Source organism: Haliotis rubra, unplaced genomic scaffold (genome assembly GCF_003918875.1).
Source record: "Haliotis rubra isolate DU_JTF1 unplaced genomic scaffold, ASM391887v1 Scf107, whole genome shotgun sequence".
NCBI lineage: Eukaryota > Metazoa > Mollusca > Gastropoda > Lepetellida > Haliotidae > Haliotis > Haliotis rubra.
Window position 1 is genome coordinate 1,330,001 of NW_025764970.1, and position 26,570 is coordinate 1,356,570.

The 26,570-nt window shown below is 41.3% G+C and overlaps 1 protein-coding gene across 1 annotated transcript in view; it reads right to left on the bottom strand.

The window, feature by feature from the left end:
* LOC124279726 (regulator of G-protein signaling 9-binding protein-like) overlaps window positions 1–25,833 on the bottom strand; it is a 42,005-nt gene extending 16,172 nt beyond the window's left edge. The window contains exon 1 of the mRNA XM_046715592.1: window positions 25,047–25,833. Within this exon, the coding sequence (XP_046571548.1) occupies window positions 25,047–25,148 (102 nt within the window). The 5' untranslated portion in view covers window positions 25,149–25,833. The remainder of the gene's footprint in view (window positions 1–25,046) is intronic.
* Between the last annotated feature and the right edge of the window lie 737 nt (window positions 25,834–26,570).

Sequence of the window (26,570 nt, forward strand, 5' to 3'; positions counted from 1 at the left end):
TTTTCTTCAGTTGAGAGGTCGGCATTGCCATATAAAATACGACATATACTACCCATCAAAAGTTTAGACTCACTTAAAACACTCACTATATGTTATGTAAATATATGTGGTTACATCGAAGATGAATATAGGTCTGTTGTTTGACACAATAATGTGGTCACCTTTCTTAAATAGAGGCATTACATTGGCATATCTCCAATGATTGGGATACACACAACAGCTGAGGGATATATTGAATAATAAACACAGTACAGGACTAATAGAGCTAACCCTAACCTAACCTAACCTAACCTAACCTAAACTAACCTAACCCTAAACAATTGACAGATTCAGTCGGGTCCAGCAGCTTACTTTACAGGCAAACGTTTAATAATATCTGATTTTTCATTACCTGTAAGAATTATATTTTCAACAAAAAAAGCGTCAGTGCCTTTGTCAAACTGAAGTAGGTCTAAATTCTCATCTTCTTCTAAACTGCATTTAGATTCAAATATTCTTTCATCATATTAGCCTTTTCTAAGTCCGAGAACGCTGACGGGCCCTCTTCCTTGCCATTTCTCTTTAGAGCGGGAATGTAGAAAGCGGAATTGGAATTTTTTACTATTAGTGTCTTAAGAGCTTCCAATATGAAAATATATTTTCAGCATAAAGTTCAAACATGAACTCATCGAGGTTGGAATAGAAATTTTCTTTAGCGTAGCACTTCATATTGTTTATTGCTCAGTATAATCATTAAAACGTTAATAAAATACGTCACATGCATCTTCAACATTTTCACATTTGGAAAAAAATATATCTAATCGGTAGTGTTAACAATATCGTAAAGTTTGTCATAATCTCCATGCTTATAAGACCATACCTGTCTGGTAGGAGACACTAGTACAGATGTTGGCGCCAACACATACATATGCCGCTTAGAAGAATATTACATGTATATTACGGCGCGTCAGACTGATTTGATCTGGGAGGTCAGCCGGACGTATCGTAGGTCAAGCGTGAGACCCACGCGCACGGTGCTGCCTAACCCAGACCCATCAACTCACGACTCTCTGGCTCCTAAGACGACAGGGTCATCTGGGCAGTTCCACAAGGCGATAGTAGTGTAGCCACCATCGCAGGTCTTTGTTAAAGAATAAGAGATCAGTCAGGCCGTATTATACAGTGATGAGTTCTGAACACTTGCTTATATTATATTAAATGGTTTTCGGAGGCATTCTGGGTAAGCATACAAGTCACTTCCACAGCCAAGTATGTTGTATGACGCGATCACAATCCCCGCCTGGTAACATGGTGCCGCCCTGTAATATTGCTGTCTGGGTGGCAAAAGTGGTCCATGTAGTCTAATACCCCAGACCAAAAGACGTTAAAATATGGTACATGTTGGCCCCTGCCTGGCGCTCGGCATTACTGGGTACAACAAGGACTGGTCGGCTCGGAGTCAGTATAATGTGTCTTAGTGGGGTATTCATGCTTCACTGCGGCATGGTATCTCAGTGGGCTAGCACTATAAAACCAGCTAAAGTCTGGGCTAGTACAAGCAGGCCCACATACACATACACGCATGCACGTCGTCATATGAGCGAAATATTCTCAAGTACGACGTTAAACCCAATTTCACCTCACCTCACCTCACCTCACCTCACCTCACCTCACCTCACCTCACCTCACCTTACCTCACCTAATACCCCAGACAATCCAGTATGCAACCATGAGGATCGATCCACACAACATCCAAGCCTGCCCACCCATCCATTAGTCGCCTCTTATGACAATCACATCAACTGCTAACCCAGATTACTGAACTGGATGTATGTGATTGTCAGTATACAATACACAGATGTATCCTTGATTACGCGTCTGGTGTTCCCTACTTATTGTCCCTGCTTTATTATCAAATCAACTTCACCCGACCCCGTCCGCGAAACTTGGCTGTCAAGACTGACTATGCTCGATACGGGCAGGATTGATCTGTTTATGTGCCCCTGATCTGTTTATGTGCCCCTGTTGAGAAAGGAAATGAAACCTATCAAGGGGTTTTAACAAATACACCATTGCAACAAGATCGAAAGTGGTTTAAATTAGATAAATGCAGACAAATGCAGACGTTTAAGCAATATCACGGCGGGGGGGGGGGCACCAGAAAATGGGTTTGACACATTGTACCCATGTGGGGAATCGAACCCAGGACTTCGGCGTGACGAGTGAATGCTTTAACCACTAGGCTACCCCACCGCCCAGACGATTTAAGTGCTCTCACTGTTTAGTCAGCTGAACGCACTGCAGAATCTTTATTGGCACAACTGGAAACTGGGTCATGAACAACTCTTTGATTATCCTTGAAGAAGGAAATCCAGGAAATCTGACATCAATACTGTCCATCACCTACTCTATCAGTGTATAAAGACAGTCAATATACAATATACTTCCCGGGGAGTTGAGAATTAAAATCCTTATTGCCTGTTTACTATGTTGGAAGGATCACCAGCGAGAAGACTATTACAGTAATTTGTCCCTAACAAGGTAATGAACGAATGTATTTGCTAATTTCCTTGTGATATATTTTAGTTATATCGTATTGGATCCGATTACTCAGACAATCCGAAACCCGCTATTCAAAACGATGCTACTACATGCCGAAACGACTTGACGACACAGGGGATGTAAACTGGGTATCATATGTTTGGCAATTACTATTTAGTTATGGTTTTGGATGGGCGTGGCTTGCACAGGATATATATACGAATAAAGTCTGTCTGTCTATTTCATTGCGAGTGTGTAGTGGATATATCCACCTGTATAAAACATGACATTAAACTGCATCAGTGTGTTAAGTAAAAGACGCGATATACTGGTAAATTAAGATTCTAACAATTAGAACACAGAATCAAGGCACTGTGGTAACTGATATAGGTTATGATAGGCTCACATACAATTATAAATACATGTTGGTTGTTTTGTGCACTGTTCCAGTGGGAGATCGATAGAATCTACTTCTTAGTCGGTGCGTGGGGATGGTTCTACCAGGTCTTCAAGAAGTCGGAAATAAGGAAATAAACCAATTGTTCTACATTTCGAGATGATTTATCGCTGTTGAACTCCGCTAAATGTTACGTTCAGAAAAAACAGTGTCATCCCCATTCTGCCATAACCAGAAAGAAGACTGTTTTTCTTGCGGACGTATGTAGGTTTATACCTCATTAATCACTTAAAATGCAGTAGGATAAAAATATTGGATTAGATTATCCTTCATTGTTATGGTACAGTATAAAATTCCGGTCTCTGCTAATAGCCGTGAAACTAAAACAGAGGGAAAGATTCTCATCAACTGAAGATGAACGGTTGACATCACCTCACTGATCAGGAACGGGGTATGAAACAGGTTACCGGGAGGTTAAGGTAGTGTAATTACCATGGAAACAGGTTACCCGGAGGTTAAGGTAGTGTAATTACCATGGAAACAGGTTACCCGGAGGTTAAGGTAGTGTAATTACCATGGCAACAACATCGCAAGTGTTCAACGTTACTGCAGTTGTCGAACTGATAATGGAACGGTAATATCATGGTAGGAGGAACCACTTTACCTTCTTACCATGAGACTCGTGCGTCCGTTTTGGTTTCATGTAATATAATACTATAATACATTTACTTGAAAGGAATCAAAGAACGCCCAATTTTCTTTCATGGCAGATTAACCACAATAATAGGAGAGAATCGGGTGTTCTTGTTACTGGACACTTGAAATCGGCTTCAGTTCATAAATAAATAATCGAATCGAATCGAATTACCTGTTTAGTTTCCTAAACTCGGAAATGAAGCTGGGGTGGTAATTATATTATATATTTATTGCTTCTTTAAGGTGAGACTATGCACACATGTACATGGAATATTTAGCTGTTGGTGGCTTAGTTCATTTTTAAAAATAATATAACGTTATTATAGAAGCCCATGGGAACATAGTTGGTTTCGTCTAACCTTCAAGAGCGTGCTGTCAATGTTATGTTGGTATGTTTAAGCATCAGATAATTGCTAAAAGCCATCAGACAGACCGACATGTTGGTGACACATATGTTCAGACACCGTACGTTCGTCTAAGCAGTCCCACCCTGGACCACCGATACTTCCACATAGACGTATGACAGTACCAGGGATAATCTACAACGTTATATGGTCTCCATGATAGTACCAAGAAAGCTTTGTAAAACGATACCCGGGCATCCGAGCAATGGAACATATGTGACATTTCAATAAAGATCACATTAAAATATCTTATGGCCATATGAGATGCAACGGGTGAAATAAACTAGTAACCCGCCGGTAACCTATTATCGTGTTCGGTTAACAGGAGCTTTCCTTGGAATCCTTGTTATTTGCACACCCCGCACGGAGGGCATCAAATTGATTTTCATGAGGTACTGAACTTCAATCTTGCAAATTGTAACCAGTCTCCGTCGGGAATACAATACAACGGTTGTTGCCGTTCTGCGTGTTTGATGTTATCCTACAATACCAATAAGGATGAACTAGATCGTGTCGTAGGCATACCGCAGTTTCCAATACAGGTAACCACCTCACAGGGTGTCCGGCCGGCAATAGCGACACAACTCCCGCCTTCTACATTACCACTGACTTCTATTGGCTTCAACAAATTATCTGTTTTATCGTTCGTTGGATTTTTTAGACAAATCTGAGGGGCTGGCGGCAACTGTGTGTTTAATCTCTGTTTGATTTATTGATCGCCATTGAAAGAATAAACGTGATTTCCCCCTGGTTGTTTGTTTGTTGTTTTACGCCGCAGATTAAAGCTGTCGAGTCAAACAGCCTCACCTGATTAGAAGGACAAGTTTGATGTAACTGTTAGACGTAGTCTGACTAGCTAACCAACCATGATTCTCGTTGTAATACAATCAACTTGCCATCATTATATCAGCCTGTGTGAACACACGCACACACCACTTGAACATTGACACATACACAAATATAAGACGGACACACAGAGTGACATACACGTGCGCAGATACACATGCATACACAAATAAAGACGGACAGATACACATGCATACACAAATAAAGACGGACAGACAGACAGTCACATACACGTGCGCAGATACACATGCATACACAAATAAAGACGGACAGACAGTCACATACACGTGCGCAGATACACATGCATAGACAAATAAAGACAGAGAGACAGTCACATACACGTGCGCAGATACACATGCATACACAAATAAAGACGGACAGACAGTCGCATACACGTGCGCAGATACACTGCATACACAAATAAAGACAGACAAACAGACAGACATAGTCACAGAGTTACAAACACGTGTGAAGGCTTACACACGTGTAGGGACACGTTGGCACTCTCAGAGCGGGTGAGTGAGGCAACCGGGGAGCATCTCCCCTCGGAGTGCATTTACAAGTGTGTGAGTGCATGAGTGAGTGATTTAACGAGTCATAAGTGTTGTCGCATATAGTAATTGTGACTTAATAACGTTTGAGTTGAGAAGAGCTATTTTCTTGAGTATCACACATTGTACCCTTATGGGGAGTTGAACCCGGGACTTCGACGTGTCGTGCAAACGCTGTACCCACTATGCTACACCAACGGCATCCCTCGCATTTTTGAAAATCCAAATCCAAAATAAAATAACAAAACAAAACAGAAGTAACAAAAACGAGCTGAACTGCCGACATATATGAAACCATCAGTGTATTAACGATGTCCAGACAAACATATTGCAAGTCACACTTCTGCTGGAAGGACTTGGACAGCGTTGATCTTTATCCGCGGTCGAACTGCTCGTGATATGTAAGAATTGTGATGTTTTTACGTTTTAAATGTGATGTTCTAAATGTTTTAAAATGTGATATTTTTGATGTGTGAGAGACATTTTTAAAGGTAATGAATCAGTAGAAATAGAGAATTAGGAATGGCATGGTCAAAATAGATCTTGTTTACATTCTCGTGCAAACAGAGGCACTGGAGGGGTTGGCTTCTTGGTGAACAGTAAGCTTGTTCCATTTACGGAAATATTAACAGACTTTAATACAGAAGGTATACTGTGGATTAAAATTAAAAGACTTCAGCACCCTGATATCTATATATGTGTATGTTATCTACCTCCACAAGGAACAAGTAGATTAGTTGACAGCGAACAATTCTTCCAAGACCTGCAACAGCAATTCTATACTTACCAAACCAACGGATTAATATATCTGTGTGGTGACCTCAATGCAAGGTGTGGTACTTTACAGGATATCATTGAAGGTGTCGATGAAATACAACTGAGGGAAATAATGGACCCTTTTATTTATTCTAATGGAGAAAGTATGATTGACTTTATGTCAGGAAGTGGTCTGTGTATGCTAAATGGAAGGGTTGGACATCAAGACTATACGTATATCAGTGGACAAGGTAGATCTGTTGTGGACTATGTCCTGACACCCTATGAACAATTACATTATGTTGAAGACTTCCATGTACACAGGATTACAGACATAATCAATACATTCAATCTGTCACCACCAATCTCAATACCTGACCACTCAGTGTTAACATGGCAACTACAAGTAAGTCTAAATGTAAAAACGGAAGTGGACTCTGGTCTACACAACAAACCTACACCAAGGAACCCTACATTAAACATGACCTGAGCAATATGCCACAAGACTTTCTGTCTGAAAACAACACTATGAAATCACTCCAAGAATGGATCAAGAAAAGAAGAGTGTAATACACAACAAAGAGACATCAATAATATGTATAGTACATTCCTTAAAGCCTTAAGAGAAGAAATGGACACCAAACTGAGCAACAAAACAATAAACCCAAGCAAAAGACAATACAAGAATAATAAATCCAGAAAGAAGCCATACTGGTGTGAGGAATTACAGACAATGTGGATTCTGGTCTGCAGGAAAGAAAACTATGGACAAAAAGCAAAGGTTCTAGTATCTACAAAAGACATTTAAGAGAAGAATTTTGTAAAGAAAGAAAACATTTTGATAGACTTCATAGGAAATACAAAAGAAGATACCAAAGACAAAAACAGGAAGAATTAACCAAGTCATTGTCTAATCCTGCAGTATTCTGGAAAAGTATTGGAAAAATGGGAATACAAAATGAAAGGAAGCCATTGATCCCTGATATAGCCCTTAGTGATAATAACACAATCTTAACTGACCATAAAGATGTGATGGAAAATGGAAACATGATTTCTACAGTATATTTAACCCCAGTGAAGACAACTCCACCAACAGCACCAACGTTGACCACCTATATAGTGATGACTGTAATATCAGCACAGATACTGCAGACTGTGAAGACAACTCCACCAACATTACCAACACTGACCACCTATATAGTGATGACTGTAATATCAGCACAGATACTGCAGACTGTGAAGACAACTCCACCAACATTACCAACACTGACCACCTATATAGTGATGACTGTAATATCAGCACAGATACTGCAGACTGTGAAGACAACTCCACCAACATTACCAACACTGACCACCTATATAGTGATGACTGTAATATCAGCACAGATACTGCAGACTGTGAAGACAACTCCACCAACATTACCAACATTGACCACCTATATAGTGATGACTGTAATATCAGCACAGATACTGCAGACTGTGAAGACAACTCCACCAACATTACCAACACTGACCACCTATATAGTGATGACTGTAATATCAGCACAGATACTGCAGACTGTGAAGACAACTCCACCAACATTACCAACACTGACCACCTATATAGTGATGACTGTAATGTCAGCACAGATACTGCAGACTGTGAAGACAACTCCACCAACATTACCAACACTGACCACCTATATAGTGAGTGATGACTGTAATATCAGCACAGATACTGCAGACTGTGAAGACAACTCCACCAACATTACCAACACTGACCACCTATATAGTGATGACTGTAATATCAGCACAGATACTGCAGACTGTGAAGACAACTCCACCAACATTACCAACACTGACCACCTATATAGTGATGACTGTAATATCAGCACAGATACTGCAGACTGTGAAGACAACTCCACCAACATTACCAACACTGACCACCTATATAGTGATGACTGTAATATCAGCACAGATACTGCAGACTGTGAAGACAACTCCACCAACATTACCAACACTGACCACCTATATAGTGATGACTGTAATATCAGCACAGATACTGCAGACTGTGAAGACAACTCCACCAACATTACCAACACTGACCACCTATATAGTGATGACTGTAATATCAGCACAGATACTGCAGACTGTGAAGACAACTCCACCAACATTACCAACACTGACCACCTATATAGTGATGACTGTAATATCAGCACAGATACTGCAGACTGTGAAGACAACTCCACCAACATTACCAACACTGACCACCTATATAGTGATGACTGTAATATCAGCACAGATACTGCAGACTGTGAAGACAACTCCACCAACATTACCAACACTGACCACCTATATAGTGATGACTGTAATATCAGCACAGATACTGCAGACTGTGAAGACAACTCCACCAACATTACCAACACTGACCACCTATATAGTGATGACTGTAATATCAGCACAGATACTGCAGACTGTGAAGACAACTCCACCAACATTACCAACACTGACCACCTATATAGTGATGACTGTAATATCAGCACAGATACTGCAGACTGTGAAGACAACTCCACCAACATTACCAACACTGACCACCTATATAGTGATGACTGTAATATCAGCACAGATACTGCAGACTGTGAAGACAACTCCACCAACATTACCAACACTGACCACCTATATAGTGATGACTGTAATATCAGCACAGATACTGCAGACTGTGAAGACAACTCCACCAACATTACCAACACTGACCACCTATATAGTGATGACTGTAATATCAGCACAGATACTGCAGACTGTGAAGACAACTCCACCAACATTACCAACACTGACCACCTATATAGTGATGACTGTAATATCAGCACAGATACTGCAGACTGTGAAGACAACTCCACCAACATTACCAACACTGACCACCTATATAGTGATGACTGTAATATCAGCACAGATACTGCAGATGAGACAACTCCACCAACATTACCAACACTGACCACCTATATAGTGATGACTGTAATGTCAGCACAGATACTGCAGACTGTGAAGACAACTCCACCAACATTACCAACACTGACCACCTATATAGTGATGACTGTAATATCAGCACAGATACTGCAGACTGTGAAGACAACTCCACCAACATTACCAACACTGACCACCTATATAGTGATGACTGTAATATCAGCACAGATACTGCAGACTGTGAAGACAACTCCACCAACATTACCAACACTGACCACCTATATAGTGATGACTGTAATATCAGCACAGATACTGCAGACTGTGAAGACAACTCCACCAACACTGACCACCTATATAGTGATGACTGTAATATCAGCACAGATACTGCAGACTGTGAAGACAACTCCACCAACATTACCACTGACCACCTATATAGTGATGACTGTAATATCAGCACAGATACTGCAGACTGTGAAGACAACTCCACCAACATTACCAACACTGACCACCTTTATAGTGATGACTGTAATATCAGCACAGATACTGCAGACTGTGAAGACAACTCCACCAACATTACCAACACTGACCACCTATATAGTGATGACTGTAATATCAGCACAGATACTGCAGACTGTGAAGACAACTCCACCAACATTACCAACACTGACCACCTATATAGTGATGACTGTAATATCAGCACAGACTGCAGACAGTGAAGACAACTCCACCAACATTACCAACACTGACCACCTATATAGTGATGACTGTAATATCAGCACAGATACTGCAGACTGTGAAGACAACTCCACCAACATTACCAACACTGACCACCTATATAGTGATGACTGTAATGTCAGCACAGATACTGCAGACTGTGAAGACAACTCCACCAACATTACCAACACTGACCACCTATATAGTGATGACTGTAATGTCAGCACAGATACTGCAGACTGTGAAGACAACTCCACCAACATTACCAACACTGACCACCTATATAGTGATGACTGTAATGTCAGCACAGATACTGCAGACTGTGAAGACAACTCCACCAACACTGACCACCTATATAGTGACTGTAATGTCAGCACAGATACTGCAGACTGTGAAGACAACTCCACCAACATTACCAACACTGACCACCTATATAGTGATGACTGTAATATCAGCACAGATACTGCAGACTGTGAAGACAACTCCACCAACATTACCAACACTGACCACCTATATAGTGATGACTGTAATATCAGCACAGATACTGCAGACTGTGAAGACAACTCCACCAACATTACCAACACTGACCACCTATATAGTGATGACTGTAATATCAGCACAGATACTGCAGACTGTGAAGACAACTCCACCAACATTACCAACACTGACCACCTATATAGTGATGACTGTAATATCAGCACAGATACTGCAGACTGTGAAGACAACTCCACCAACATTACCAACACTGACCACCTATATAGTGATGACTGTAATATCAGCACAGATACTGCAGACTGTGAAGACAACTCCACCAACATTACCAACACTGACCACCTATATAGTGATGACTGTAATATCAGCACAGATACTGCAGACAGTGAAGACAACTCCACCAACATTACCAACACTGACCACCTATATAGTGATGACTGTAATATCAGCACAGATACTGCAGACTGTGAAGACAACTCCACCAACATTACCAACACTGACCACCTATATAGTGATGACTGTAATATCAGCACAGATACTGCAGACTGTGAAGACAACTCCACCAACATTACCAACACTGACCACCTATATAGTGATGACTGTAATATCAGCACAGATACTGCAGACAGTGAAGACAACTCCACCAACATTACCAACACTGACCACCTATATAGTGATGACTGTAATATCAGCACAGATACTGCAGACTGTGAAGACAACTCCACCAACATTACCAACACTGACCACCTATATAGTGATGACTGTAATATCAGCACAGATACTGCAGACTGTGAAGACAACTCCACCAACATTACCAACACTGACCACCTATATAGTGATGACTGTAATATCAGCACAGACACTGCAGACTGTGAAGACAACTCCACCAACATTACCAACACTGACCACCTATATAGTGATGACTGTAATGTCAGCACAGATACTGCAGACTGTGAAGACAACTCCACCAACATTACCAACACTGACCACCTATATAGTGATGACTGTAATATCAGCACAGATACTGCAGACTGTGAAGACAACTCCACCAACATTACCAACACTGACCACCTATATAGTGATGACTGTAATGTCAGCACAGATACTGCAGACTGTGAAGACAACTCCACCAAACACTCCACCACACTGACCTATATAGTGATGACTGTAATATCAGCACAGATACTGCAGACTGTGAAGACAACTCCACCAACATTACCAACACTGACCACCTATATAGTGATGACTGTAATGTCAGCACAGATACTGCAGACTGTGAAGACAACTGCAGACTGTGAAGACAACTCCCCAACATTACCAACACTGACCACCTATATAGTGATGACTGTAATATCAGCACAGATACTGCAGACTGTGAAGACAACTCCACCAACATTACCAACACTGACCACCTATATAGTGATGACTGTAATATCAGCACAGATACTGCAGACTGTGAAGACAACTCCACCAACATTACCAACATTGACCACCTATATAGTGATGACTGTAATGTCAGCACAGATACTGCAGACTGTGAAGACAACTCCACCAACATTACCAACATTGACCACCTATATAGTGATGACTGTAATGTCAGCACAGATACTGCAGACTGTGAAGACAACTCCACCAACATTACCAACACTGACCACCTATATAGTGATGACTGTAATATCAGCACAGATACTGCAGACAGTGAAGACAACTCCACCAACACTGACCACCTATATAGTGATGACTGTAATGTCAGCACAGATACTGCAGACTGTGAAGACAACTCCACCAACATTACCAACACTGACCACCTATATAGTGATGACTGTAATATCAGCACAGATACTGCAGACTGTGAAGACAACTCCACCAACATTACCAACACTGACCACCTATATAGTGATGACTGTAATGTCAGCACAGATACTGCAGACTGTGAAGACAACTCCACCAACATTACCAACACTGACCACCTATATAGTGATGACTGTAATATCAGCACAGATACTGCAGACTGTGAAGACAACTCCACCAACATTACCAACACTGACCACCTATATAGTGATGACTGTAATGTCAGCACAGATACTGCAGACTGTGAAGACAACTCCACCAACATTACCAACACTGACCACCTATATAGTGATGACTGTAATGTCAGCACAGATACTGCAGACAGTGAATACAACTCCACCTATATAGTGATGACTGTAATGTCAGCACAGATACTGCAGACAGTGAAGTTCTATAAGGGAAGAAGAAGTCTATAAAGCTGTTCTCACTAAACTGAATAAATCTCCAGGAATTGATAATATTCAGGCTGAAGTCCTCAAGAACTTCATGAGTGTGAATATTTTAACAAACTATTTAATATCATGCTTAAAATTGGAGTGGTGCCAGAAATCTGGAAAAGTGGAATTATCAACCTTGTCCCAAAATCTGGTAAGGGTGACCCAAGAGTACCGACAAACTACAGAGGTATTACATGGCTGTGTGTCCCATACAAAATATATGCAAAAATTCTTAACACCAGAATAAGTAACTGGTTGGAAAGTAACGATTATCTAACAGAACTGCAGAATGGATTCCGCAAGGGACGCTCATGCCAAGATCACTTACAGTCCTTAACAAAAATACTATACAACAGAAAGAAGTCCAGGTTACCAAAATTTTTGTGTTTCGTTGATATGAAGAAGGCGTTTGACTCTGTACAGAGAAATTTACTGTGGCTCAAATTGAAACAACAATTTCGAATTCAAGGGTTGATTCTTAACGTCATTCAGTCTCTGTATCAAGGAGTTCAGGTTTGTGTAAACATTAATACAGAAAGAACCGACTGGTTTGACGTCTCAGTGGGTGTGAAACAAGGGTGCTGCCTTTCGCCAACTATATTTTCAATGTACGTAAATGACCTAGCAGATAGACTCAGTGAACTGAATTGTGGTGTTGATATAGACAACATGAACATTTCATCACTTATGTATGCGGACGATATTGTGCCCATAGCCCCAGATGAAAATAGAAGGCAGAAACTTCTGAATTGTCTCGCGGATTGGTCAAAATACTGGAAACTTTCAGTAAACAAAGAGAAAACAAAAGTAATGCATTGTCGGACTGTATCCACCCCTATGGGAAGCTACCAGTTTACATGTGGTGAAATTAATATTGACTATTGTGTCGAATATATATACCTTGGTATGTGGCTGAACGAACACTGCAACTACAAGAAAACTGTGACTGAAATTTGTAAAGCAGCAAACAGAGCCCCTGGGGCTGTGATAGCCAAGTTCAATAACATGGGTGGTTTAAGCCACAATGTGTTCACTTAACTGTTTGATAGCTATGTCCAACCTGTTGTAAATTACAGTGCCAGTGTGTGGGGCCTAACGCTTATAAGGAAATTAACCATGTACAAAACAAAGCCTGTCGTTTCTTCCTGGTTGTGCGGAAAAACAGCTCAAATATCGCTGTACGAGGTGACATGGGATGGAGGAGTCAACAAACAAAGTTACAAATTGAAGTGTTTAGATATTTTCATAAAACTGTTACAGTGGATCCAAACTCATTAACAGGAATCATTCACAGGTGGTCAGTTAGGAGGAAATCATCATGGGATTACAGGGTCATGGACATGGTCAAGAAGCTTACTATCACCAGAGGTCAGAGTGTATATGATTATTGTAATAACACAAGCCGTGCATTGTTCCTGGATCAAGTATTACAGGAATTAGATAAGAGAGACAGGGAGAAGTGGTACTCAGATCTATTTAATGACAAGAATAATTTTCCAAATGGTAATAAGTTAAGAACTTACAGACTGTTCAAGAAGGAAATTGAAACATGTCAATATGTTAAAATGTCTCTACCAAGACAATATAGAAGTGTAATGGCATCATTGCGCTGTGGTGACCTGCCTATTAACATTGAACGAGGAAGATATACCAAGCCCGTCACACCTCTTTCCGAAAGACTGTGTACTCTCTGTGATAAACAAGCCTTAGAAGATGAATTTCATTTTGCTGTGGAATGCAGCTTTTATGACAATAACAGAATCCATATGTTTGACATGCTAAGTTACAAGAAACAAATTTCCATGAATTTTCAATTTCTGAAAAGTTCATGTGGTTATTTACAAATGGTAACATCCAATATCAATTCTCAAAGTGTTTACACTCTCTGTCCAGTACAAGACGTTTGTGCCTATCGTAAACCGCCGTTTTCTCAACTTATTGTATTCTATTTTAGAAATACAGTTTGCTCTACCACCATGTATAGTGTAATAAAGCACACTTTCGCCCTGAACTATTATAGTTAAAGTACGAGGACGCTTGTTATTATTATGTTTTACAGATTCAAGATAGTATGCAGCAGAGAGGGTTCGGTTGATTCTGGCACAGTCAGGCTGGTAAGGCTCATCATCAGCTGAGGGCCCTTACTCCCTCTACACGCAGCCCAGACAGCGAATGGGACTTTCCCAGGAAACGCTGCCTAGTCGAACCCACCAAGAACTTTCCGGAGAATATGAAGGCTCCCCAACACTGCAGCCTTCTGCATTACCCAGAGTGTAAGAAGGGATGTACTCCCGGTGGAGAATCCGGGCACTCTCCTCATCTGCGCCAAGAGATCAGGAGGTACCAAACCAAGGGCACCGAGAACAATGGGGAGCCTGGCGATAGTGTACTTGGGATGCAAGCGAGACATTTCAAAGGCGAGGTCCGCATATTTATCATGCTTTTCCTGAATCTTGCCAATCACATTGGTGTCAAAAGGGACAGAAAATTCAATGATATAAATAAATTCATTGGCTTTATCAAAAAGGACAAGATCAGGTTTGTTGGCAGGAATTCTTCTGAGGCTGTATATGGGCCTGTTCCACAGAAGTTTGAAAGCATCATTTTCCATGACGCCCTGGACATGTTCAGGGTCGTACCATGGATGGACCTCGGAGTCAAAGCCACAGGCATGTTGGAGACGGTAGTAAAAGCAGCGAGCCATGCCATCATGTCGTTTAAGATATGATGTTTGTGCCAAGGAAGGGCATCCACTGACAAGATTATTATGTACTTCAATAGTGTTTGTATACGGTTGTAACGGTCCTCAATGTATGTGTAGTTAGCGTGGCACTCAACGTCATGTTATTTCACAGCTACACCGTCACGACGGTTTAAGAATCCCAGCAGTATGCACGTACATGTTTTATAACCAATGTCTACGCCAAATATCGACTTAAACAACAATGTTGCAACATGTATGTCCATGTCTAAATATCACTACACTTTACTGGCATACGTATCCAGGAGATGACTGCGTCCTTGAAATGCTGGGTCACCCGGGGTCTGCTGGACTGAAAACACTCACATCTTTAGAAGGCGTTTGTTGATCTTTGTTGCTATGATAAGGACGTGATCATTTCAATGCATGTGGATTTCTAGTACATGTATACTGTTCATATGAAGTACTGGTGTTTCAGTTGTCAGTAAACTGAACAGAACATAACAATGAGCCTGTATCGCAGATATCACTGCCCCACGAACTCAGTGTATACCGGGGCTCCTTTACTAAGGTTAACCGTTACTCCCTTTCTTTAACATTGCACTAAGGTTACCTTAGTGACGGACGATCACCCAGGTACCAACGTCCCAGGAAAGTTAATCATCAGGAAGCAATGTCCTGGATTAGCAGGTAGTGTTCGCACACACGCACGCAAAGAAGGATGCATTAAACCTAGTATTACCTTTCCTATACTCACCCCTCCCCACTTAGAACCAGGGTCGGTGCCAAACGAGTGCTTCGAGGTGTAATAATATTATTAAACTGTTTCCTATGCCTGTTTGATTGTACATGGGTATTTGATTACACACGGGTATCAGTGCATGAAAACAAGGGACGATGCTAATTCCATTCATCGATTTTGGGACAGTATTTTCCATTTGTAGGCATATCCTGTACTTCCTACCTCATATATACAGGGACGCCTGTAACCTCATATATACAGGGACGCCTGTAACGTCATATATACAGGGACGCCTGTAACCTCATATATACAGGGACGCCTGTAACCTCATATATACAGGGACGCCTGTAACCTCATATATACAGGGACGCCTGTAACCTCATATATACAGGGACGCCTGTAACGTCATATATACAGGGACGCCTGTAACGTGGATGCACTGGGACACACCATTGTGAGAAAATATTCTGGAAATACAGTTTAGAAATACACACCGACACATCAGCGTGGAAATATATTCTGGAGACTGCAGTTTAAAACTACCCAGTGATACATCATTGTGTGAACACGATCTTCTAACGTCCACAAGGGTAACACCGGAAACGAACCTCGTAACCGCGCAATATCAACGATGTTGATATGTACGACGGTGTTTCCAATGACCACGCCCACCGGAAATTGAACAGTAGACTGACCAGGGTCCAGTCACAAGTACAAGAACACGTGTAGAGTCAGAGTCACACAGATTCGATGTAAAGTCACATAAACCAGGGGCGGATACAGCTTATTGAGAAAAGGGACTGCACAGTTCATATCGCCCTTTTTCACGAGAGTTTCAATGGCCATATAATAAACTTTCAGGACAAAAGGGAGAGAGAGAGGGAGGGGAGGGGTGCTCACCCTTGCTACCCCCACCCCACTCCCACTCCTTCTGGATCCGCCTATGGAGTCGATGGGTCTTAACCTAAAGGGTCCTTCCACTTATTCCGAATTGACAGGAATCAAGGAGAATAAGCCAGAAATATTTTTTTCCAAAATTCGAACCGAATTCGGGAGAGAATGTCAAAATAAACATTTTTTTCAAGCTTTGTAAGAATGCTGTTGGAATACTTACAACGCACTTCGAACCCGCCTCGAATTATTCTTACTCATTCCAAATGTCCTAGATCACAAATGAATCGGAATACAGTAGGAATAATTATAATGCCGTTAGAATACACTAAGAATACTTAAAATGAATTTCGACTGCCGTACGAGGCCTGTTCGATTGCTGCGTGAATAGCACTCGAATTTCAGTTGAACAGTACCTCGAATGCTGTACGAATTTACATAGAATGCATTCAGAACCCTCTTGGAATGACCTCAGAATATGGATCGAATGTTAAAGAATTAAAACAGAATGCAGCTCGAATATTTCAACTTTCCTTTAAATGCACTTAGAGTATAACACGAATGTCCGAAATGCATCAAGAATGCTGCCGGAAGGTTCCACGATGGGGTATAAAAACCTGTTGAATCTGGAGTATTCATCAGTCTCTGCCCAGTTTGTTCTATATTGTACTTCCCAACTTTTAAAATGCCACTCAAAGAAGATATAGAATGGTGCCCACATGCAATATGTGATACATTTCATTACTTACGTTGTATATATAGAATGTCGTCCACTTGCAATATGTGATAAATTTCATTACTTGCGTTGTATATATAGAATGTCGTCCACATGCAATATGTGATACATTACATTACTTCATTATGTCGTCCACATGTGATACTTTTATATATAGAATGTCGTCCACATGCAATATGTGATACATTTCATTACTTACGTTGTATATATAGAATGTCGTCCACATGCAATATGTGATACATTTCATTACTTACGTTGTATATATAGAATGTCGTCCACATGCAATATGTGATACATTTCTTACTTACGTTGTATATAAAGAATGTCGTCCACATGCAATATGTGATACATTTCCACATGCAATATGTGATACATTTCATTACTTACGTTGTATATATAGAATGTCGTCCACATGCAATATGTGATACATTTCATTACTTACATTGTATATATAGAATGTCGTCCACATGCAATATGTGATACATTTCATTACTTACGTTGTATATATAGAATGTCGTCCACATGCAATATGTGATACATTTCATTACTTACGTTGTATATATAGAATGTCGTCCACATGCAATATGTGATACATTTCATTACTTACGTTGTATATATAGAATGTCGTCCACATGCAATATGTGATACATTTCATTACTTACGTTGTATATTTACAATGTCGTCCACCATTTCCAACAACACCGGCGTTACAAACTGAATTTGATAATTTTAAAATTATACAGTATGTTCTATATAATTACCATTGACTGAAGAAAGTCAAGGTGTAGTAATAACTCTACACAACTAACTACAGGTGCCCATTCGTTTGCGGCCCACTTTCCCCTGATATTAGCATAATGGATTTATAATAGACTTTTCATTTAGTGCGTAGCCTGTTACACAAATTAGATGGCATTTTCATCAAGCTTTGGGTAATTGACGTCGGGGAAATCAATGACAACCACAATGTTCAAAAGACCGTCGACATGTAGTTATACAACCCACTCCATGCTGATGTGTCAATACTATATATACACGGATAATTAGGATGGAGGGGGTTACAGGCTGACAGGTGCTCCGCCACACCTTCGTATATATACTCATAGAAAGGAAGAAGGCAACACATGAAAGTACAAGTGTTCCTTTATTCTTTTCCAGGTTTCTTCACAAGGTATATATTGTATTGTAGATGAAATTCTGGGATTAGATAAAGGAACACTTGTACTTTCATGTGTTGCCTTCTTCCTTTCGATGAGTATATGTTTTCTGTCAAAAAATCTTAACATTCTAAAAGATAGCGTCTGAGTAGTATATAGATGCTCTAGCTGGGGAGGCTGTAAAATATGGTTATGATCATTAACAGTGAGTGAGTTTAGTTTTACGCCGCTATTAGCAATATTCCAGCAATATCACGGCGGGGGCACCGAAATGGGCTTAACAGAGTGCGGAGGGGTGGGGGTGTGTTGTGTGGGGGATACTTTTAGGTTACTACAAGTTAAAAGATAATAAAATATAACTTTCACAAACAACAGTGACAAAACAATTTTCACAAAAATATGAATACCTGCTTAAAGGAGAGTTTACAGTAGGTTCCAATTGGATCATGAGTTTATGTATATAAATTGCTTTCAAGAAATGGTACTTTAAGTGTTCGCGAAATAGGAACAAAGGTTTACAAGATTATCCAAAACTTAATCTTGTTCCTATCACGCCAGTCAGATTTGTGTTTTTCCCCCATATTAGTCAGTTTACAGCGTCATCACCACTGCTGACGTCACAGCCACTACAACCACAAGCTGTTTCTTATCGTCTCTCAAATTACGACATTCTTTCTAGTGGTTAAATTAGGCTAACACACACCCATGGCTTGATGTTAGAATCCCGATTGATTTAATCAATGGCCGTCAATATTTGCGTTTTCCGCTACCCAGAGGCCTAGTTGTGCAACATCCGGATTTGCCGTATTCCGGGATAGCTGAGATATTGACCTTGACCGCGTTTCGTTGTCTGGTGCGTTCTGATTGAAATGTACTTCCGTCGACCAATTAGCGACATCAACGCAGGTGTTCACCGGTGGATGTCCGGTTAACGAGAAAAGCCCGGTTAACGAGAAGAGTAGAACATAGAACAGAACATAAAAAAGGGTTAAAAATAAAGAGAGAGAGAGAGAGAGAGAGAGAGAGAGAGAGAGAGAGAGAGAGAGAGAGAGAGAGAGAGAGAGAGAGAGAAAATTAAATCAATACAAATAAGGAAATCTTCGCGTCAGGCGAACAAATAAATTTAGCTTTCTTTTATTGGGCGATTCCTAGTTACCGATGGATATAGTTTAGCGATGCTTATTCCTTTCATCGACGTTGGGCCAGTATTTTCCATTGGTAGGCATACCGTGTACGTAATTGCTCAGTGCCTCATAAATAAAGATAACATATTATGCCTTTGTGAGACTGTTTTTAATACATGCTGATCCGGCGTAGCCTTACTTATTTGAGTGCGTAGGTACTACAATGTCTTTCGTACCATATTGCAGCCGTCGGACGGCAAGTCACAGATAAAACATATACGCGCGCGCACACACACACACACACACACACTCACACATACTCACACTCTCTCTTTCTCTAAGTTTATTAAATGTCCCGTTCCCCCCACCCCCCCCATCCCGTTCTTAACAGTGCGCACCCCTCCTTTCTCAAAAATCTGTATCCGCCCCTGAGCGTTTATTTCCATTTGTCACGTATAGTGAGTGAGTTAAGATATTAAGTCACATCGGCAGTATTTCAGCCACATCTTTGGTCACATATAGAGAAAGGTCGCATTTACATTCTGCTAATGCCCTGACGAGTGTTTGATTCTGTAGTTCGTCAAAACACGATTAAATCAGGTATCAAATTCCATTTATGTAGTTCTGTACCGTTTAATCAAGCCTTTACGATTAAATCAGGTATCAAATTCCATTTATACCGTTTAATCAAGCCTTTACCTGTACCGTTTAATCAAGCCTTTACCTGTACCGTTTAATCAAGCCTTTACCTGTACCGTTTAATCAAGCCTTTACCTGTACCGTTTAATCAAGCCTTTACCTGTACCGTTTAATCAAGCCTTTACCTGTACCGTTTAATCAAGCCGTTTAATCAACCTGTACCTGTACCGTTTAATCAAGCCTTTACCTGTACCGTTTAATCAAGCCTTTACCTGTACCGTTTAATCAAGCCTTTACCTGTATGCGTATGAATACATAGAGCTAAAGCGCTCGGTTCAAAAGGATCAGGTATAGAATCAGCAGGTACACTACCTGATCACATACATATATTGGCAACAAGGGGTTCACACGTATAGGTGAAATATATTCATCATAGTTCCCTACATGTCATAGAACCTTTGTCACACATGTGACCAACACCTGCGTCATATCACGTAGAGGTAACACTTACAGCTGGAGCAATACAGGCTGGCTAGATCTACCATCTGAATACAGTTACAACAAGCTGGGTATAGACAATTCCCTACAGTAAAGTGTATTAATAAAACAATTAATTTGTTCCAGAAAACAATGGGAAATGTATACGGCCTCCGGTGTCGCATAAAACGTAAGTTCGCTGGACTCCCAATCGACCTCACCCGTAACCGCACCCACCTCACCCCTAACCCATCTCACACCCCTCCAAGCCATCTCACCCCCAAACCCAAATGCGTACCAACCCATTTCACCACAACCCCACCAACCTCAACCTTAACCTCTTCAATCCATACAGGCAGTGCTGAGGTTCTAGTTGTCTATATAGGTGTGTAACCAGGCAGTGCTGAGGTTCTTGTTGTCTATATAGGTGTGTGACCAGGCAGTGCTGAGGTTCTTGTTGTCTATATAGGTGTGTAACCAGGCAGTGCTGAGGTTCTTGTTGTCTATATAGGTGTGTGACCAGGCAGTGCTGAGGTTCTTGTTGTCTATATAGGTGTGTAACCAGGCAGTGCTGAGGTTCTTGTTGTCTATATAGGTGTGTAACCAGGCAGTGCTGAGCTTCTTGTGTGACCAGGCAGTTCTTGTTGTCTATATAGGTGTGTGACCAGGCAGTGCTGAGGTTCTTGTTGTCTATATAGGTGTGTAACCAGGCAGTGCTGAGCTTCTTGTTGTCTATATAGGTGTGTGACCAGGCAGTGCTGAGGTTCTTGTTGTCTATATAGGTGTGTGACCAGGCAGTGCTGAGCTTCTTGTTGTCTATATAGGTGTGTAACCAGGCAGTGCTGAGGTTCTTGTTGTCTATATAGGTGTGTGACCAGGCAGTGCTGAGGTTCTTGTTGTCTATATAGGTGTGTAACCAGGCAGTGCTGAGGTTCTTGTTGTCTATATAGGTGTGTAACCAGGCAGTGCTGAGGTTCTTGTTGTCTATATAGGTGTGTAACCAGGCAGTGCTGAGGTTCTTGTTGTCTATATAGGTGTGTAACCAGGCAGTGCTGAGGTTCTTGTTGTCTATATAGGTGTGTGACCAGGCAGTGCTGAGGTTCTTGTTGTCTATATAGGTGTGTAACCAGGCAGTGCTGAGGTTCTTGTTGTCTATATAGGTGTGTGACCAGGCAGTGCTGAGGTTCTTGTTGTCTATATAGGTGTGTAACCAGGCAGTGCTGAGGTTCTTGTTGTCTATATAGGTGTGTAACCAGGCAGTGCTGAGGTTCTTGTTGTCTATATAGGTGTGTAACCAGGCAGTGCTGAGGTTCTTGTTGTCTATATAGGTGTGTAACCAGGCAGTGCTGAGGTTCTTGTTGTCTATATAGGTGTGTAACCAGGCAGTGCTGAGGTTCTTGTTGTCTATATAGGTGTGTAACCAGGCAGTGCTGAGGTTCTTGTTGTCTATATAGGTGTGTAACCGGGCAGTGCTGAGGTTCTTGTTGTCTATATAGGTGTGTAACCAGGCAGTGCTGAGGTTCTTGTTGTCTATATAGGTGTGTAACCGGGCAGTGCTGAGGTTCTTGTTGTCTATATAGGTGTGTAACCAGGCAGCGCGTGTACCTATACAGTTACAGTTTATAACGATATTAATTACAAACTATGGAAGGCAACTAAATCTCAGAGCTTGTCACTCTTGTTTCCAGACAAATTCTCATTTTGTGTGTGTCACGTCATTTTAGGCCTCAGTTACCTGAAAAATGCTTAATAATTCGATTTTCTTAATGAGACGTATGAATGGGGCCCTGACAAGACTATGACGTCATTCCGTTATTCGGAATTCTCATCTAATGATTGAAAGTAAGCCTTCACACAGGAAACTCGGTTTCGGACAAAGGCTTGCTTGCATGATCACAAAAAACTATCTTTCATTCATCCCCGCCCACTAGCCTCTAGACTTTACCAACAATAGCTGCGTGTCATTTGGGGTTTGCAGGACACATATATAGCTATATATAGATATCGTAATATTCGGTCATGGGGCACTGGGGATGTGACAGTTTATAATACAACTGGTTAAGTAGTTGACAGCCATATACAACATACACGACATGCCGCTGTCAGTCGCGTGTTTTGGAAGTTGAAGACGGTGAAATACATAAATATAGCACACATGAGAGGAATAAGTCGATTTTTCGAATAAAAATGCAATGATACATGAACCCAATGTGTTTCACTGTGGTCTTATTGATTGCCGCTAAACATTTCCTATGAATAAAGGCTGTGTTAAAGGCTGCTGGAGTTAATGTAATCATTTACAATGGACATCATTATTTCATTCATGTAGTCATTCTGCTGTCTTGGAGTGTAATTGTCAGGTAGATGTCTATACGTTATCCTCAAGTCTTAGATGAAGCTGATTCTGAGGGCAGCGTCTGGTATAGTTCGATTGTACCGTGTTCCACCATCATACGCTATGCATGTTATTTTCATATTGTTGATACTTGAATACAATGTAAATAATCGAGTCTGGACCAGAATAATCGACTTGATTGATATCATTGATTGACATCCATCTACGCAATTGACAACCCAATCTCGTTTGAGATCATTTATGACAAACATGAGTGTGCTTGAAGACCAATTCTATCTCAGATCTTCATGGGCTCCTAAAGATTGTCAGTGGAGTTGTGCACACATTTTTCCACACGTAAGTAAAGAAGGATGAATAGGTCACAACATATACGTAATGATAACAAGTGGTATTATCATACCCACATACTCGGACCAAGACTAACACTTGGTTTCTGAAAATGAGAAACTCTGGGGAAAACAAAAATCTCTATCTAATTTGAAATGGAGAAATAGGCCTAAACATCTCTCTCCAGTATAGGACATATATCTTTATACAATTCATCTGATACACAGATTGTGGCCATAAAAGTAACGAAACAAAACAATAGTAAAGACAGTTTTCTCCCAGGACAGGAGCGGTGGGGTAGCCTAGTGGTTAAAGCGTTCGCTTGTCACGCCGAATACCCGGGTTCGATTCCCTACATGGGTACAATGTGTGAATCCCATTTCTGGTGTCCCCCGCCATTACATTGCTGGGATATCGCTAAAAGCGGCGTAAAACCATACTCACTCATGCACTCTCGGCGGGACATGCGACCGCTACAGCCGTTACCTCGCTGTCCGTCAATAATGATGTAGCGTATCAGAGTAGCATTATAATGGTGTCAGTGACAAACAAGGAGAGCTGATCCCAAATCATTCTTTTTACGCCTTTGTTAATTATTAAAGGGCAAGGGGCGGTGGGGTAGCCTAGTGGTTAAAGCATTCGCTCGTCACGTAGCAGACCCTGGTTCGTTTCCCCACGTGGGTACAATGTGTGAAGCCCATTTCAGGTGATATTGCGGGAATATTGCTAAAAGCGGGGTAAAACCACACTCACTCACTCACTCACTCACTCACTGACTACAATAGGGCAAACATCTACACACGCTAGGAAGATCCGGGTTAGAATTAATCTTGAGTATCCCATGCTTGTCGTAAGAGGCGACTGACGGGGCCGGGTGGTCATACTCGCTGACCTGGTTGACGCCCAGTTGCGCAGCTCGATGCTCTTGATGTCAGTCACTGGTTGTGTCGTCGAGACTAGGTTCTCTACACACAGCTGCCATAAATGAGTGCGGCGTTAAACAAATCTTGCAGTCTTTCACGTTCAATCACATTCACTTCAGAAATAAATCTTCGTAACACTCCGTAACATTATTGACAGTTAAAATGCTATTTATCAACTATGAAAATCGATAACATTAGATAAAATGTCACATTTAAACATTAATTTATAAAAAAATAAATCATTTCTTCAAACTGAGAGGATCCGTCAACTGTAAACCCCCTATCAATCAATGTATGTGGGTTTTAATGGGTATAAACGCCATTGTTTACATACTATTATGGGTAAAGGTTATTTTTGAAGTGACTTACCTTCGCGCACTCTTCATGTGAGGCACCTACTTCTCCAATCTGGGGGGTCACCTGTGACTTCCCTCCTGGGGTAAAGATACAGTGACCGGGGCCGTTAGCCATCCCAAGCTCCTGGTTCCAGGGGGAGGGTTGGTCAGCCTCATCTTTCCTGAGTTGGGGGACAGGAGGCAGCGCGTGTGGGGCGCGTGCTCGGTGCCAGAAATGGTCAGAATTCCTGCATGCGTACCCCTCGTTGCTCTCCTACAAGAACAGTTAACTCACACACCGGGTTATTATCTAAGTGCTATCCTCCATCTGGCAATGTTAACGTTTCCATAATGTTATTGAAGATCTTTGATTAGTGGCACCTCTCAAGTAAATCTCAATCACCGCCGCCGAATATTGTGGTCGGCTCGTGTTAAGATCCCTGCGGGTGAGTGTGTCCACGTCTGACTGTTATAACCTGAAATCCGTGTGTGTATTCCATCCGAGAGTAGCCCCTCCTCTTTTACAGGTACGAGCAGCGGATCAATACGAAGCCGAACAGGGATGTACACAGAACTCGGTAGCTATAGCAACAGGTAGAACGCCACACTCGCTCAAATATCCGTATGATCTCAGATCGAAGGATGTGGCGAGACGCAATTACACAACATACTCGAACTTGCACATACTCGAACAAGGGGTGAAAATGTTCCACAGGATATCCGAGATTCACCGGAAAATTACCTCTCGACATTTGATTACCCTTCTAAATAATGACGTTCGACAACTGTTCACAATCGATTACGCGACTCTGTCCTGGGAATTGTCATTAAACGGAACTGCGAAAAAATTATTAGCGGGAACAGACCTGCAGTAAGTCATTAGGGTGGAATTACATCATCGGAACATGGCCAGATGACGCAAATTGTCACCTGCTTCTTAGTACAATAGGACGCTGTACGTGCTCTTCAGAAGAAATAGACACTGTATGTGTTTGTCATTAATCCTGATGATAAAACAGGCTTATTCTTGTTGACAGCTGTTTCCAAGAGATAAATTACTTTTGAATGAAACGATTTGTGAGTCAACTCTATCCGTATTTATATAGAACACATGCTTGAAGGCCCGGGTTCGAATCCCGGTGGAGACAGCAAAATTTGCGACCTGGGTCTCATACTGTGTTGTCTCCCTGGGCAAGGCACTTCGTCCACATTGCACTCAGTCCACCCAGCTGTTCAAAATGGGTACCAGAGAAGCGGATGTACGGACCTTACAATATTGTAGTAGCTGCTTTGAAAGTACAATTCCGTCAGGGTAATAGTGTAACACCAGAGAGCAGCATCGTGTTGGATTCTAGACGAAAAAATTATTATTATTATTAATATTATTATTATTGACGGAAGGTCCTATGGAATAATGGCCATTTATAACGCGCCTTTTCCACACACTTGTGCATGCTCAAAGCGCTAACACATTATTTCCCCGGATAACCCAAACTGTCTGTTAGGCGCTAGAAGGTTATTAGTCGCATGACTTGCCCCACCGGGTGGGAGAACAGAG